At 38.8% G+C, this 15,928-nt stretch overlaps 1 protein-coding gene across 1 annotated transcript in view; it reads right to left on the bottom strand.

The window, feature by feature from the left end:
- ephb3a (eph receptor B3a) overlaps positions 1 to 15,928 on the bottom strand; it is a 38,527-nt gene extending 22,599 nt beyond the window's left edge. Inside the window, exons 1-7 of the mRNA XM_048163804.1 lie at positions 15,370 to 15,928; positions 11,616 to 11,680; positions 9,652 to 9,936; positions 8,415 to 8,802; positions 4,090 to 4,245; positions 2,690 to 3,025; positions 234 to 358 (exon numbers count right to left, since the gene is read on the bottom strand). Coding sequence (XP_048019761.1) covers positions 234 to 358; positions 2,690 to 3,025; positions 4,090 to 4,245; positions 8,415 to 8,802; positions 9,652 to 9,936; positions 11,616 to 11,680; positions 15,370 to 15,496 — 1,482 coding nt within the window. The 5' untranslated portion in view covers positions 15,497 to 15,928. The remainder of the gene's footprint in view (positions 1 to 233; positions 359 to 2,689; positions 3,026 to 4,089; positions 4,246 to 8,414; positions 8,803 to 9,651; positions 9,937 to 11,615; positions 11,681 to 15,369) is intronic.

Here is a 15,928-nt window from a genome sequence, read left to right on the forward strand (position 1 = left end):
ACGCGGCGCAAGTAAATCCTATAGACGAATTAAGCTCCGCTCTTTTTAGCATTAGCAATTGGGTTTTGACCAGTGGCCATCTGTTGTTCCATTGTACTCCACTTTAAGTCGAGCCAGGGTTACTTTGAGCTCACGCCAGTTAAACCCATGCTGGGTGCCTGGTGTAATGTCATCTGGCTCAGGTTCAAGAGTTCTTCAGTCAGGGGTGATTTAGATGCACAGCAGTTCCTCACCCTCTCCTGGTACTTGATCTCATAATCCAGGATCACGCCATTGGGCCGCTCTGGGGGCAGCCAGGAGAGGCTGAGAGTGCCAGCTGTGGCCCGCATTAAGTGGACGGTGGGGACCGCGGATGGAGCTGGAAGTGTTAGGAGATGGAGAGAGAGAAAAGTTGAATAACTTTATTAGAATAACATCAGATTGATTAAGGCAGTGTCTCTTAAAGGGTTAGTTCACCCAAAAATGAAAATTCTGTCATCAATCACTCACCCTCATGTCGTTCCACACCTGTGGTTCATCTTCAGAATTAAATTAAGATATTTTTGATGAAATCCGAGAGGTATATGACTCGTCTGTAGACAGCAATGTAATCAATACAATTGACGTATGCGTGTGATGCTGACGCAGGAGCCGGCCAATAATGAGTCAGCATTCTGACGTAGAACCTGGACGCGCTAGATGTAAATAACGAATGAGAATGATACAGAAGAGAAGAGATTGTTGAATAGTCATTATTTTGTTTTTGCGCACAAAAAGTATTCTCGTCACTTTATAAAATTAAGGTTGAACCACTGCAGTCACATCGACTGTTTTAACGATGTCTTTAGTACATTTCTGGACCTTGAAAATATTAAAGGTGCAATATGTAATATTTTCTGTCCGCTAGAGGTCGCTAGAGGCCTATTCAAAACAAAGGCGTAGCTTGATGACGGCAAGTTTGAGCGTGGAATCTTGGGACATGTGGTCTCCATCTCAACGGACAGTGGAATAGAATTTGGATAGGAAGAAATCATGTTCATGGATGAGATTATTAACGTTATTGTAGTATGAAGCAGAGCAGGATTGAGTGTTGTGGGAGCTGAACAAGGCCGCTGGAGCGATTGCGCAACACACACCTCACGAGCAGCAGAACTTTTATTATGACACAGTCGCCGATGCCGCTTCCGCTTTTCCGGTCATGAGTATGAGGTAACACAGCTCTGTTTATCATATTAGATGCATTTGAGTGTGTTACTAAAAATAAAGCTGCATCTGATTATGCTATGTTAGCTACTAAACATTTTTATTTTTTTTTTATCTCTGAGGCATGGTAGAGCATGGTACCTAAAATTAGATTTAGCCTAAACAGTAAGTTGAGCTATATAACAATAATTAATTTTCTGTCCATAAATATATCAAAACAGTTGTTCCCTTACACAACAGCTGTATCTGTTAAAACATGTAAATATTAAAGAGTCTTTGGTGTTTCCATGGTTTCTACAATAAAACCGGAAACTGAGGGTTAACGCGAGTATGACGCAATTGACAGGCGACTCCTCACACGTCCCGGAGCCTTGGTTAAAATTGCAATTATCACGATTTACAAATAGTTGCAAACATTTGGGATATTGTAAGTACTCAACTGAACAAAATATATGACACTGGCCTAGTTGTTTTTGGTTATTTTACTGCAAAATTCTTATATATTGCACCTTTAATAATATTGCTGTCTATGGACGAGTCATATACCTCTCGGATTTCATCAAAAATATCTTAATTTGTATTCCGAAGATGAACAAAGGTTTTACAGGTGTGGAACAACACGAGGGTGAGTAATTAATGGGTGAACTAACCCTTTAACTGGTGGATCGTGACCCAAAAATGGGTCACTAGTCTGGTCTGATCTCACAGACAGCAGGGAAATAAAATTCTTAATACAAATAGTAAAAAAGAAAACACTTTGCATATCAATCTCTACTGTATTTTGGTGTAATACAGTAGAGATTGTACAATTCTGCAATATTATAATAGTGTATTTTGATTCTTATGCATAATAAACTAAATAATTAAAAAAATAAATTTGATCATATTGGTTGCGGGTCAGTGGTCAATACCACCTTTTGATGTTTTTAAAATTCTTTTTCCCCTTTTTTTGGGGGGTGTATCAAAAGGTCAGGGTGATACAACTGTCCTGATGTTGTAATGAAAAAAAAAAAAAAAAAAAATCTTATGAAGTAGTTTGACATAATCTCTAATAATTCTTTCTTAAATAATTACAACTTGATTTTTATATATATATATATATATATATATATATATATATATATATATATATATATATATATATATAGAAAAAATATGTTTAAATGTTTACTTTTCACCCCACTAATAGTCATCAAATTTACATTTTTCTTGAACATTGTGAAAAAAAAAGTTTTTCAAACCATACAGTATGTATAGTTTTCAAAACCAACATGATTACAAAGAGTACATTTCTTAGAACTTGCACATTTGTTTTAAATGTATAAAAGATTTCTCCTTTTCTTTATTGTAGATGGTGTTATTTGTCATTGACCCATGTGCCACCATTAAATAAAAGCAATAAGTCACTTGAGGCTGTGCTTTACTGTGATTTTACCTGATTGGGGAGTATAAGCACAGTCTCCTGTGGTTTACTGGTTTATTAGACAATAGAAAATGAATCTCTCACCTGCTTGATTGGTGGTGATATTGACAGTGGCATATTGCGGGGAGGCTGGACTCTTGGGGGACACCCCGTTGACAGCCTGGATCTCAAAGCTGTAATGGGTGTGTGCCTGTAGATTCCTCACTGCCGCCTGCCTCTCGGCCAGACCCAGTCGCCGTGGCGACACCTCCACGTTATCGTCACACCGTGCGCAGGACCCGCCATCGTGCAGGCACTTTTTACACACCACATTATACACCACGTCCCCTCGCCCACCTAAATCCCGTGGCTCGGACCACTCTAGTGACACCGAAGTCTCGTTCACACTGGAGATCACGTTTAAAGGAGCCGAGGGAACAGCTAGGAAAACAACGGTAAAGTTTTACAGACCTTATGCGTCAGAGAAACAAGCATGCAGTCATCTTTAGAATTCTGTTTTAGTGGTAGCTCTGTATATTACTAAGGCATCGCTACCAAAGAGTAATTAGCTGATGAAGTGAATTTACTTATTGTAGAGTTTGATGCGGATGTCATAACAAATGTTAGTAGACCAGGAAGATTTTAAAATGAGCGGTTCATTAATAAATCCATAAGATCTTATCTTCATGTTGTGGAAATACAAATCAGAAGACAGGACACAACGAGTGAAGTGCTGAATACGATATCTTGGAGCAAAAATATTTTCTGCACATATCCTACAGCATATGTTTAGTCAGGAATAAAAACACTTTAGTTATGTAGATCGTTACACTGTAATCCAACACTAATTAAAAAAATCAGGATGCTTAAAGTTAGACAGCCATTGGTTGTCATATTTGTTCCAAAAATATCTAACTAGGATTTACAGTGCACACTATAGTTATTGTCAGGGTCAAATCTATAACCAATGAATCTTGCTCAGTGAATCATGATGTAAACTAATTAAATCCAGAAGCTGGATTTTCAAAGCACAACTGCCTAAGGAACTGGAAGCTTTGGTTACAATTATTGGAAAAAAAAAGTTCTTATTTTGCATACCTTCAGCACAATTCAGTTTTTTTTTTTAAACATATAAATTACAAACAACATTCAGGCTTCCTGAAAATGTTTCAAAAGACCTCCACTGCAAAAAAGCTCTCCAACCGGGGGCTTTTGCAACACATTGCATCAATGTGTGAATTTATGTGATATTTCCAATTAAATCCATGTGTCAAGACTCAACAGCGCTGAAGCTAACTAGTTATAATCGCACACTTTATGCGCTAGATGCTGAGAACCGACGGGCTTACATTAGCGATCATGACCTTTTTATCAACACATTTTTCCGTGTCATTAGTCGGCACATCAAACGGGGCGAATGCACAGAGCAGACCTTTTCAACATACAATTAACACAATGTGGGAGCTATCTTAATTTAACAAGTGCCACTGATGATCAACACTTACTAGTGCAGGCCGTGTCAGGGGGGTCGCTGTCAGCGCGGTAGTAGCCGTTTTGACAAGGGCACACGCTGGATGCCCTAGAGCTGGCCCGGCTGTTGGAAGGGCACGGTGTACAAGAACCCTCGCCCTGTTTGGATTTGAAAGTCCCTGGGGTGCACGCTAAAGGAAGAAAAAAGGTGTTACATTATGTCATTTTCAAAAATGAACTGCAAAAATACTATGCAAAGTGAAATACATTTTAATTTTGTTAACAGGTTAACCTTAAACATTTGCTTCCAAACTGGATGGTGTTTTTTTTTGTCCAAAAAAAAAAAAAAGAAAGAAAAAAGAAAAAAAAAGTAACATCACTGAGTCAGCCTAAACACATTTTTTATTTTATTTATTTTTTTATTTTTACATTTAGCTCATTAACGGACCATTCCAGATTAAATACAAGTTAAATCCACAACATTTGTGGCATAATGCTGGTTACCACAACATTTATTTGTCCTAAGTCCCTACTTTTCTTCTTCTAAAAAAAAAAAAAAAAATCTGTTTGTTAACATGATTTTAGTGTGAAATATCACTAACCTTTCTTAGATATAGCCAGTTTATTTTATTGCCATGACACCTAAGACTCTAAAAATAACCCGTAAAAATAACAAGAACAACTGTACAATTCTGTTAAAACTCAAGTTTCATTGTCAAGACAACTAAATGCCTAAAACCTTAAAACAACCATAAAAATTACTTTACAGCTCAAATAAACACTCTAGTTTGAATAGAATCACTAATGTAAGTGTTTTCATATTGTAAGCGTCACATTTCTGCATTTGAGTCCTCCAAAAAATGGGCTCCATTCACTTCCATTGTAAGTGCCTCACTGTAACTTCAAAGCCACGACAATGTAAAGCCTAAACAACCATAAAAAATAACAAGAACAACTTTACAAGCTCAAATTACACTCCCTAATTACTTCCATTGTAAGTGTCGCCACAAAAACTTTGATTTTTGACTCTTTTTCTTTTTTTGAAAATGATTTCTTGTAGTAACCAACATTATGCCACACATATTGTCAGTTGAGCTTAACTTGTATCAAACCTGGAATATTCCTTCAAGTTTACCACTTTTTTTCAGTGCAGCCACTTGATATCCAAAATAAAATCTGGGTCATGAACCAGCTGGAAATCACTGGCATAAACTATTTTTTCCATTGCAAAAATTACGCATTTCAGAATACGGTTCGAACCATAATAATAACAATAACGAATCACCCAAGCTCAGATAAAGTTAGTTTGCAAACTGCACCGCCGAGGGCAAAGCGCGCTATAATGACGCACTTAAGTCAGTCCGTTTCTTTTAGAAGAAAATGGCTGATGTAACAGTCTGGCTGAGGAATCTGCAGCTTTCACAAAGCTCTGTTTTTCCAGTAAACAATCCACCACGCCCGTATCTCCACACAAAAACACTGCAGTTAATGGGGACCATGCTGAGAATCGTCTCCTGCTTGTGACACCGCAGGTGAATTATAGCACATACAGAAAAAACATCTTCAGTATTCCTCCCATGACACATATCGCTTCACGGCTAGTGTAATAAGACAGTGGAAAATCCGAGCGAGTGGCCCCTGCTCTCAACCTTAACACGCGTGGCGTTCCGCATTCAGACCGAGCGCAAGAATTAGACGGGAAGAGCTTTGAGAGAAAGAGAGAGAAAGAAAGTGAGAACATGCCGAACCTGACTTGAAATGTTAACTGAGCTTGGCTGTTTCCCTTCTGTGTGTGTGCGGATTAATGCTGGAAGGTGATAAAGGAAATTAGACACACTCTCCATTGGCCACGGCGCATCTCACGGCTGTATAGCGCGGCCCGGGAGAGTCGTTTATCAGTCCTTTAAGGCAAGCTCTTAACCTTGAACAACCAGATGGAAACAAATGAGCCGCCACATACTGGCAATCTCAAAGGAAGTTCCCCTCTATCCACCAGTTCCTTCCCAGAGAACAGTCCAGGAGGCCCGTCCAATTCACATTTTATTACTCTGAGCCCACCTCATCATTTGCTCGCACTCCCTCTCTCCTCCCCCACTCTCTCTCTCTCTCTCTCTCTCTCTCTAGTCTATCTTTTAATTTTCCCCATTACTCTCACAGACTCGCGTTGGAGAATTGGTCTCGCCTTCTGCAGCACCATCCGTTTCTGGTATATCGCTCTGTTAGGACCCTATCAGATGTGTCAATGGAAGCTGTGGGCTGCGCTGTTGGCAGCTTTGTTCTATGACACCACTGCAGTCCTCCACCCATTACTGAGACTCTCTCTCCTCTGTGCTGAGCCCAGATAAGGTCTGCGGAGAGACTGTGGATCAGTACGGCCGAATCCTCGCATTGTTCTTGCTGCTCGAGACTCCAGATTCTGGACTGGCAGGCAATACTAGCCTTGTTCAGCTCCTAAATTCTGGCCTTTTCATATTCACCTAAAAATCCTATTAGCAGTTTTGCTCCTTTAACCCCAGAATGCAAAGAGGAATCCAATTAGTGAATAGTCTTAACACTACTTGTGTCAAAGACATAGGATTTTTACTGAATACAAATAGAGAATGTACTGGCTACTCTTATTCAGGGATATGGGGCGTGGAGGTCCAAAACGACACCAAAAAGCACCATAATTGTTTCATAATAGCAGATAATGGGACTACTCACAAATTAATTCCCATTTACTTTTATTAAATGGAAAATAGTAAATGAATTTTCATCATACGTGATTTAAATTGTACATGTGTGTTTTAAGTTCACTTTTGTGTTCTTACGAGACAAATTTGCAATATGATAAAACCTTCTTTTGGGGGCATTTGAAGGTGTACTCAATTGGAAAAAAAAGAGTATTTGAGTATTATAATTATAAAATATACACTACTGTTTGGGTTTGGGGTCGGTAAGAAGTCTCTTATGCTCATCAATTCTGCATTTATATTGTGGCAGTAATATTGTGAAGTATTATTACAATTTAAAAGAACTGTTCAATCTAAAATCTAAAAGAAATATATTCATGTGAATTTTCAGCAACCATTACTCCAGTCGTCAGTGTCACATGATCCTTATTGAGCCACATATGTAAACTAAGGGTATTAATGCAAACTCATTTTTAATCTAAAAATAGCAAACCTCTGAAATTACTTCAAATCATCAAAGAATTAGTTCACATCATCTACGAATATTAAAGGATTAGTTCACTTCAGAATTAAAATTACCTGATAATTTACTCACCTCTATGTCATCCAAGATGTTCATGTCTTTCTTTCTTCAGTCAAAAAAAATAATAAAAAAAATTTTGAGGAAAATATTCCAGGATTTTCCCCATATAGTGGACTTCGATAGCTACCAAAGTGTTGAAAGTCCAAATTGTAGTTTCAATGCAGCTTCAAAGTTCTCCACTCAATCCCAGACAAGGAATAAGGGTCTTACCTAGCGAAATAATTGGTCATTCTCTAAAAAAACAAAAAACATTTATATAATGTTTAACCACAAATGCTCATCTTGCACTAGCTCTGTGATGCGCTACGCATTACGTAATCACCTTTGAAAGGTCACGTGTGACGTAGGCAGATGTACCGCAGTAGGGTGAAAATCACCATTTCATTTTCTCCTCCAACTTCAAAATCGTCCGACATTGACAGTTTGACTTAGTCTTTGCATGTTCACTTTGTAAACACTTGCTTGGTTCTTCTGCCTACGTCGCTCGTGACCTTTCCAACGTGATTACGTAATGCGTAGCGCATCACAGAACAAGTGCAAGACGAGCATTTGTGGTTAAAAAGTATATAATTTTAATTTTTTTTAGAAAATGAGAGATGGTTTCTCTAGATAAGACCCTTATTCCTCGGCTGGGATCGTGTAGAGCCCTTTGAAGCTGCACTGAAACTGCAGTTTGGACCTTCAACCCATTGGTAGCCGTTAAAGTCCACTATATGGAGAACAATCCTGGAATGTTTTCCTCAAAAACCTTCATTTCTTTTCAACTGAAGAAAGAAAGACATGAACATCTTGGATGACATGGGGGTGAGTAAATTATCAGGAAATTTTCATTCTGAAGTGAACTAATCCTTTAAGAAAGGATCACTTTACATGAAAAATGTAACAAAAAATACTATTCAGTGTGAGATATGTGTGTTAAAAATCTTGCAAAAAAATTAGCATTGCCAATGACTGCATAAAAAAGGATAATAAAACCTCTCTGACCTGCAAGTAACCTTTGAATTGCTTCTGTAATTTTTAATCCATATTGTAGCATCTGCCAGCATACACTCAGAAGCTTTAACTGGAATCCGCTTTACTCAGATTTAAAAAGCCAAACACTTACCCTGGCACTGAGTGTCTTTCTTGGCCGGCTCAAAGCCCGGCATGCAGGTGCACGCTCCCACGGGAACCATCCATTCTCCATCTCCGTTACAGTACAGCTTTAGAGGGACCGATTCCTCAGCGGCGTTTGGCACGCAGGCTCCGGCGGCGATGACCAGAGAGGTGGCCTCGGCACCAGTGGCCGTCTCGGGAAAGACAGCGAAGTTGGCAATGGTGGTGGAGCACTTTTTAAAGAAGACCCTGGCCGAGATCAGGGACATGCAAGCGCCAAGGTCCTGGAAGGCCAGGTAAAAACCAGCTTTGGAAAGAGGACCGAAGCTCCGTACTTTGGTGTTGACGATTCCCGATTCCAGCAAGGAGAAGCTCTCGTCGGGGGCAATGGTGTCCACCTGGGACAAAAGACAGATTAGGTAAAGACATTCAGCTGGACATTTGTGTCCAATCACATTTGGAAGGGACCCAAATATTCTGTCATCATTTACTTACTAAAGGTGCGGTCACATTAGCCAATTTTTGGCTAAATCTGTGTAAAATATTTCGCCCTCTCACAAAATTCCCAATTGTGTGATTTCCTATTGAAATTACAGGATTTCTCCTGTGAAAACGTGACCACACCTTAAACTTATGACTTTCTTATGCAGAGCACAGAAAATAATATTGGACTCCACTGATGTTCATAAAATGGACACTGACATAATATATTCTTTAGTGTTTCACAGAAGATAGAAAGTCAAACAGGTTTGGTATGACATGAGGGTGAACGTGATTTCACCAAGTACAACATGTTCCTGGATCAACATCTTTGTTGATCCTGGAACAACATTCCAATCAACCAATCAGATTTTTGAAGGACAAGTTTACCATTTATGTCAAGTTTAGGCTTACAACTTGGGTTAGGTGCTTCCACAACAGTGTTTTATTTTAGGGATAAGTTATGGGTAGGGTTAGGTTTAGGGGTTGGGAAAAGGTTAGGACTAAATTTTCGGATAGGAATGTTGTTCCAGGATCAACAAAATATGTTGATCCAGGAGCATGTCTTACTTGGCAAAATCACGGTGACCATGACGGGAGGGTGAGTAAATGATAGAATTTTTTTTGTTTTTTGCCAAACTATCCCTTTAAATATGTGTTATATTCCCAAGTAAATAGTGAAAATACCACTATTCACCAAAACATTGTGTATGAAGTGTATCATTATGCAAAGTCTTAAATTAAAAGAAACCATTATTCTGGCTCACCTTCACATAGGGATTCTCCCTCCAAGGCGGGCTGCTTGCTGTGGCCATGTCTCCATCAGATTCATAGTAGAAAAGATTAAATGTCTCCTTACAGGAACCGGGAATATTTGGAATACTGCCACAGTCCCGCACAGAGAACTTGAGCTCCACGTAGACTCGAAGGACTCCTCGACGGGGGATGAAGTCTGTCCGGAGCCAATTGTTCTGATTGGGCTCTAGTACGTTACAGACCTGGTATGTCCTGATGGGGCTCAAGTGGTCATCATATCCACTCACTTCCTCCCACTGAGAAGGGCATAAAATTCTGTCACTGACTTTCTTGAAATGTAACTGCATCCGTGAAGTATACTTTAGCATTTAAGGTCTTACTGTGTTGCTTCCTTCCAAAGAAACAAGCAAAACATGGAACCCAGTGAGGGTATAACTTATGACCTTCCTCACTCTTTATAGTGAAACCCTTCTTTGTATATAGTTTCTATTGAAAGTAACATAGTGTCCTGACCAGGCACAATGTAATAAATATACATATGATAAAAATCTTCAATATTAACCCCAATCAGCTATGACAGGACAGTCAATTGCTTGGTTTCAATTTATGTTTTTCTTCATGTGGAGCGATAAATTTATACAAAAAAAAATCAATGCAGTTCATGACTTAAATATACCTTTTTATAATAACCATGTTGTCATTTTTAAAAATAATTTTGATATTTTTTTCAAAAATGTCAGGATAAAACAACTGTCTTGATATCATATTTGGCATAATCTTGTATTATTATTTTTTAGGGGAAAAAAAAATCCTGCTTTTTGATATTAAAAAAATGTCATGCGGTGCAACCAACAAGCATAAATATGCAGGGGAAAAAGAGAGGACACTCTTGAATATTTGTCAAGATCAATAAGTCTCTTAAAATATCAGATAATTTGGCCTTTTTAAGTCAAGATCAGGTTGTAAATGTCATGTGGTGAATAATTTATGATATTTGTAAAAGCAAAAAGGTTTACTTTTTTGCCTTAAACATGTTTGGAAATGATAATAATGATGTGTACACTCACATGTATTCAAAGTGTTAGAATAAAATTAACTTTTTACTTGATGGTTACAGCAAATGCCAATTTTAGAGTCATTAAATGGAAACTTTTCTTGAAAATGGCATAAAATCTTCACAATCTTCATCATTGAACCATATATTAAACGTCATATTTTCAGGTTGGCTGTGAAATCGTGTCACATTTTGGCGTTCGCATGGACCAACAAATTCTCACTGGAAAAGTGTTACATCATGTCTGATTAGGACACGATGTCACACAAAACACAGAAATCATAAAATCTACTGATCGTTACTAAGACGATACTTTAAGTTGTGCCCCAAAGCAGCACTAAATGGAAGTAGGAATAATGAACGACTCAAATGCTCAATTAAATTCATGTCGGTGGTTAGGGTAAATAGAAATGCTTTCTCAAATGTGACATTCGGGTTCCCTGAACTTCTCACAACACAATTAAGAGGCATCACAGCGAGTGGTAGCATGTGTTTATCTCCAGGTGTGAAGGAACACATTACTTATGATGATGCATGCCTTTTGAGATGCCAGACATCGAGCACAAGCCTGCGGAAAGGGCTGAGCTGCTTAAGATTGTTGCCATGGCAACCCATCATTTCCATTGACTGACTTCGCATGCACATTCCAAAGACAAATCATACTACGGGAGCGAGTGGATTTGGGTGGGGGGTGTCAGGCTTAAGGTCAGAATCGCTGTGGTTAATTTCTTCACCAGTCACATGTGTAAAATAAACTGCTGCTGTGAGCCTCTAGTACATTCTTGCAAACAGAGAGGTTGAGAGTGATCATTCTTGTTAATGGCCTCCTTTCATTTGTCTTGTTGATTAAGATCAATGCATGTGTTGATTAATATCCATCCTTATGGACAATTACAGACAGGAAAACGCTACAACACTCACCCCGCTTTCTGGATAGGTGGTCCACGCCAACTCTGTAGTTGCCCACCTGCTGTCCATAAGAGTCTCTGCAAAACAGGCAATCAATGAGGCTCCGACAACAGCAGCTTCGATTCCAAACACAACAGAGCATCAACGTGCTAAAAACTGTAATTTAACCGGCTACATATCAAAGCACTTCACTCATTTGAATTCCCTACATAGTCTGTGGAAGGCCTAATCACTGTTTTCACTCCACACACTAATAACGCGATCCGCATTTATCTACCCACTCCAGCTCTGGCCTGTGGCTGATCTGAGAACAGATCCTGTTGCGTACCGCAGGGATGCTCGCAGCACAGTGACATTCTGCATCCCAGGCGCTCACTGTTCTCTAAATACACTCCGATCAGTGGAGCAAAACTGCATGAGCCAGCTTCCGCAAATTAACTGCACATGCGAATGTTTTATTCACTTTGTAAGTCGGCGTTCGATGAAGCCTAGCGCTCGCTTCAAATTAATGTGACACACGCACATCTGCGAGCAAATCCACGGAATATTTAGAGCAGAACATCAACTTAGCTGATTAAGGCCCCGGTAAATACGTGTATGCGAAGCACGCTGGCAAACGTACACATGGTGTTTATGTGGATTGTACACCTCGCTTTAATAGTGCTGTAAATCACAGAGAGAGTTAATTGTGTGATGAAATGGCCGTAAGGGCATTTCGCTGTGTGAAATATTCATAAAATTGCGGGCCGATCTTTTGATGCTTTGATCAATTCCTTATGATCACATTCAGTCTTTCCTTAAGGCTCTTTGCATCTGTGCATTTGGCTGCATCGTGGATTTTCATCATTTCTTACACAAAGCAGCTTATCGCAGTCTATTTCACACAAATGAGTGTACAGGATGTTCTTTGAAACTTTGCATTGTACAGTCAGCAGATATACAAAACAGCTCATTATTCTTTCAAATCTTTTGTAACTCGACTAGACTTTCAGAATGTAAAACTACTAAACAACCATTAAAGGCATGTTTTGCAGTGTTTATGGGAGGAATACAAGAAGTTATATAACACGCACTTTAAAAAAAATTATTTCAGTCAGAAATAAGGCCTGTTCACACCAAGGACGATAACCATAATGTTGTAATAACTAATTAATGCTATGAGAATAGGTGGGTTACACTTTATTTTACAGTGCAGTAGTTACATTGTAATTACATGTACTTACTATAGAGTTACAGTTAGGGTTAGGATTATTTACTTGTAATTATGCATAATTTACTGTTATTACTACAATAAGTACATGTACATCACAACACAACTATAAAAGTAACGTCACAGAGGAATGATATTGATAAAAATATAATTATTGTTACTGTTCTTGGTATGAATGAGCCTTTAGTCTGACTGAAATCACACAAATTCAGTTTTTGCAAAATCGATAATATGCGATTATAGCTCTGCATCGTCCAGAATGTGTACATGTCAGTCGGACTACAATTGGACTTAACATTGTGGGTATACAAAAGTGATGTGCAGCAGACACAACACAAGCAAGATATGTTACTCGTCCATATAAATTATTTGTATACGCATTGAGCAATATATTCTTGGATTGTCAGATTAAGGGGCCATTCACACAGAGATTTTGCATTTAAAAATGTGAGATCCAGTGCAGTGGAATGGAAAAAAGTGCAAAGTATAAAGATGCGTTTTTCAAAAGTTCAATTTTTTAATAAAAGTTGAAGCCTTTTTATAACCATGTCATGAACGAGATGCTGCAAAAGATGCAAGATGTGAACGCATCAGTTAAACATTCATTTAGCATAGAAAAACAATGGGAAAGCAGTGCAGTGAAATGCAAAAAATAAATGTAGCTGTGCATGTAAACATTTAAGTGTTATTATCTTGTAATAACAATGTAATAACAAAAGCAGAAATACAATCACCCTACTTCAATCCACAGTTATGACAACCACTAACAGGGCTAAAATACTTATTTTTTTGTTTTATATTTATACGCCATAGTGCCTGGAAGGCTTCTGACAGATGGACTGAATTGACACAGGGGACCTTCGATGCAGCTTTACACTTTTCCTCTTGTCATGAGGTGCCTGGCCCACTTGACCTCCATTGGAAGTGTAACTAATGTAGTCTGTTAAGAAACCTGCTCGGAAACTAGGCCTATGAGTCAAACACCTACTCTCTCTCTCTCTCTCTCTCTCTCTCTCACACACACACACACACACACACACACACTATCGATTGAGATCCTGACGCTGAAACTGATGAAGAATCGAGGTAGTCAAGGCCAAGGTGAAGGAGTATCTGGCTCCACTGTAGTTAAGGATTGTTGAGACATGACCAAGGTGCATAATGATGCCAGCTATGCATGTATCTGCGCTAAAAATATGTAACAAAATCCTGCTTTGAGACTGTAATTTTGTAACAAGGAACAGTCTTATCTTTGCCAAGCAGCAATTTGTTTTGAATATGAAATAAATAATAATCAAGCATTAAATTACAAGGAGAAACTGAGACTAATTCTATGCATATATGCAATATGCAAACAATAGGTTTTACAAATCTTTATATTTGTATACATTTTAAATTACATTTGGGCTTGAGGGCTAGAACATATGATGGGGAGACTAACCTATTCATAAGAGTCCTCGATAAGAATGTAATGTGAAGTCAACAAACCTCAAAGGTATCAATAGCTTTTCCGAAACCACACCTAGGCTCAATGTTGGCACGTTTCACCTCATCACTGTTTTCAAAATAGCAACTGACTTGGATTTAATTTCAAAATGCATTGTTGCTTTGAAGCAACTCCCTTTTCTCACCTAGTATAGTCCTTTGAACAGCTGTGATCATGCAAGTCAATTAACATGTGTGGCAATTACACTGAAGTGATGCTGCTATCATCACTAACTGGGTAAAAGCCTTTAGGGTGAAATGTGTCACACCAGAGCAACAGGGGGCTTTCAGCAGTCCTAAACCATGTGTCACAAGCAGCACAAAGCACATGTGAAAATTTAACAACTACATGAGATTTTTAATACAGCAATGATCAAAGCAGATCATAACCTCACAAGACTCAACACTTCCAAGCAGATTAAAAAGATGCTTGGATGTGTAAAGAACATTTAACACAAAGATTACTAGCTAATAGAATTGATTTAGTCTGTGGATTTATGGTTTGTTATAATAACAAAGGCACGGAGCATGTGGACAAACAGCATCGTCTGTATCAATACATGGTCATGGACATGCCATAACATAACACGAACATCTCACTGTTCTCTGTAAAGCTTCAGACATAGAATTCCACACGGAATAAAACATTTCCCAGAGCAGACCTTTGGATATCAGAATTCTACAGAATAATGGGACATTAATTTAATGATTATTCAGAAACTGACACATTAAGCCCTGCTATGAAAGGCTACACCTAAACGGACGTATTCTCTTCTCTTCTTTCATTTATTCACATTAAACGCACTAAAATATTGTCATTAATTCAGCTGCATCCGTGCCCGGAGAATAAAAGGCAAAATCGCACCAAGACATTTAAGTTTTCGTCGAACGCGAAGTTTTCGAGCCCGAACAGTCCGCGCGGTAGGTAGCAAATTTCAAGCTCACTTCAGTACAGTTTTTTGTAATTACATATTCTGTATTTATTTATTTCATAAAAGGAATAGCCAACCGATGACCATAACAGCAGCTCCGAAACCGAGTAGCCCCGTAACAAAGAGCGTTCACACTTACCCTCAACAGCGAGAATAACGGGAACCCAAAGGCTGTATAATAACAGCGAATAATCCATTGTCATGAAGCTTGAGGTTGCAACATGAATAGTGTTTTGTCTATATGTCACCGGGACAGAAAGTCTCATTAAATCTCAGCATACATAGACTAGAGGAGCGAATTCACGCCTCGAGAATTACAGCCTGGGAAAAATGCCCAGCGCCTCTTGGTATGGTTGTCTTCACGTCTTTCATTCACAACTATTCGCACCACGGAATCCACAGACAGAAGATCTCTTTCGTGAGCGCGGTACTATGATGCTCTTCTACATGTGTGGCATCATCCTCATCCTCAGTGTGAAAGAAGCTGTTGATTCCCTGCGACTGCACGGAGGAGTGTCAGTTGCGAGGAATGATGGGGGGGGAGAAAGCTCTATTGGTCCCAAGGCAAAACCCTGCGGGGTGCCGCTGATAACTTACATACTAAGTACTCCCCCAAGTTATTTTATTTATGCATTTCATTTATTTTTTTAAAGAAGCGTTAAATCGACCTGGATCCATTTTATTGAATATGCCTTTAT

This window comes from Megalobrama amblycephala, linkage group LG17, assembly GCF_018812025.1.
Source record: "Megalobrama amblycephala isolate DHTTF-2021 linkage group LG17, ASM1881202v1, whole genome shotgun sequence".
Classification (NCBI taxonomy): domain Eukaryota; kingdom Metazoa; phylum Chordata; class Actinopteri; order Cypriniformes; family Xenocyprididae; genus Megalobrama; species Megalobrama amblycephala.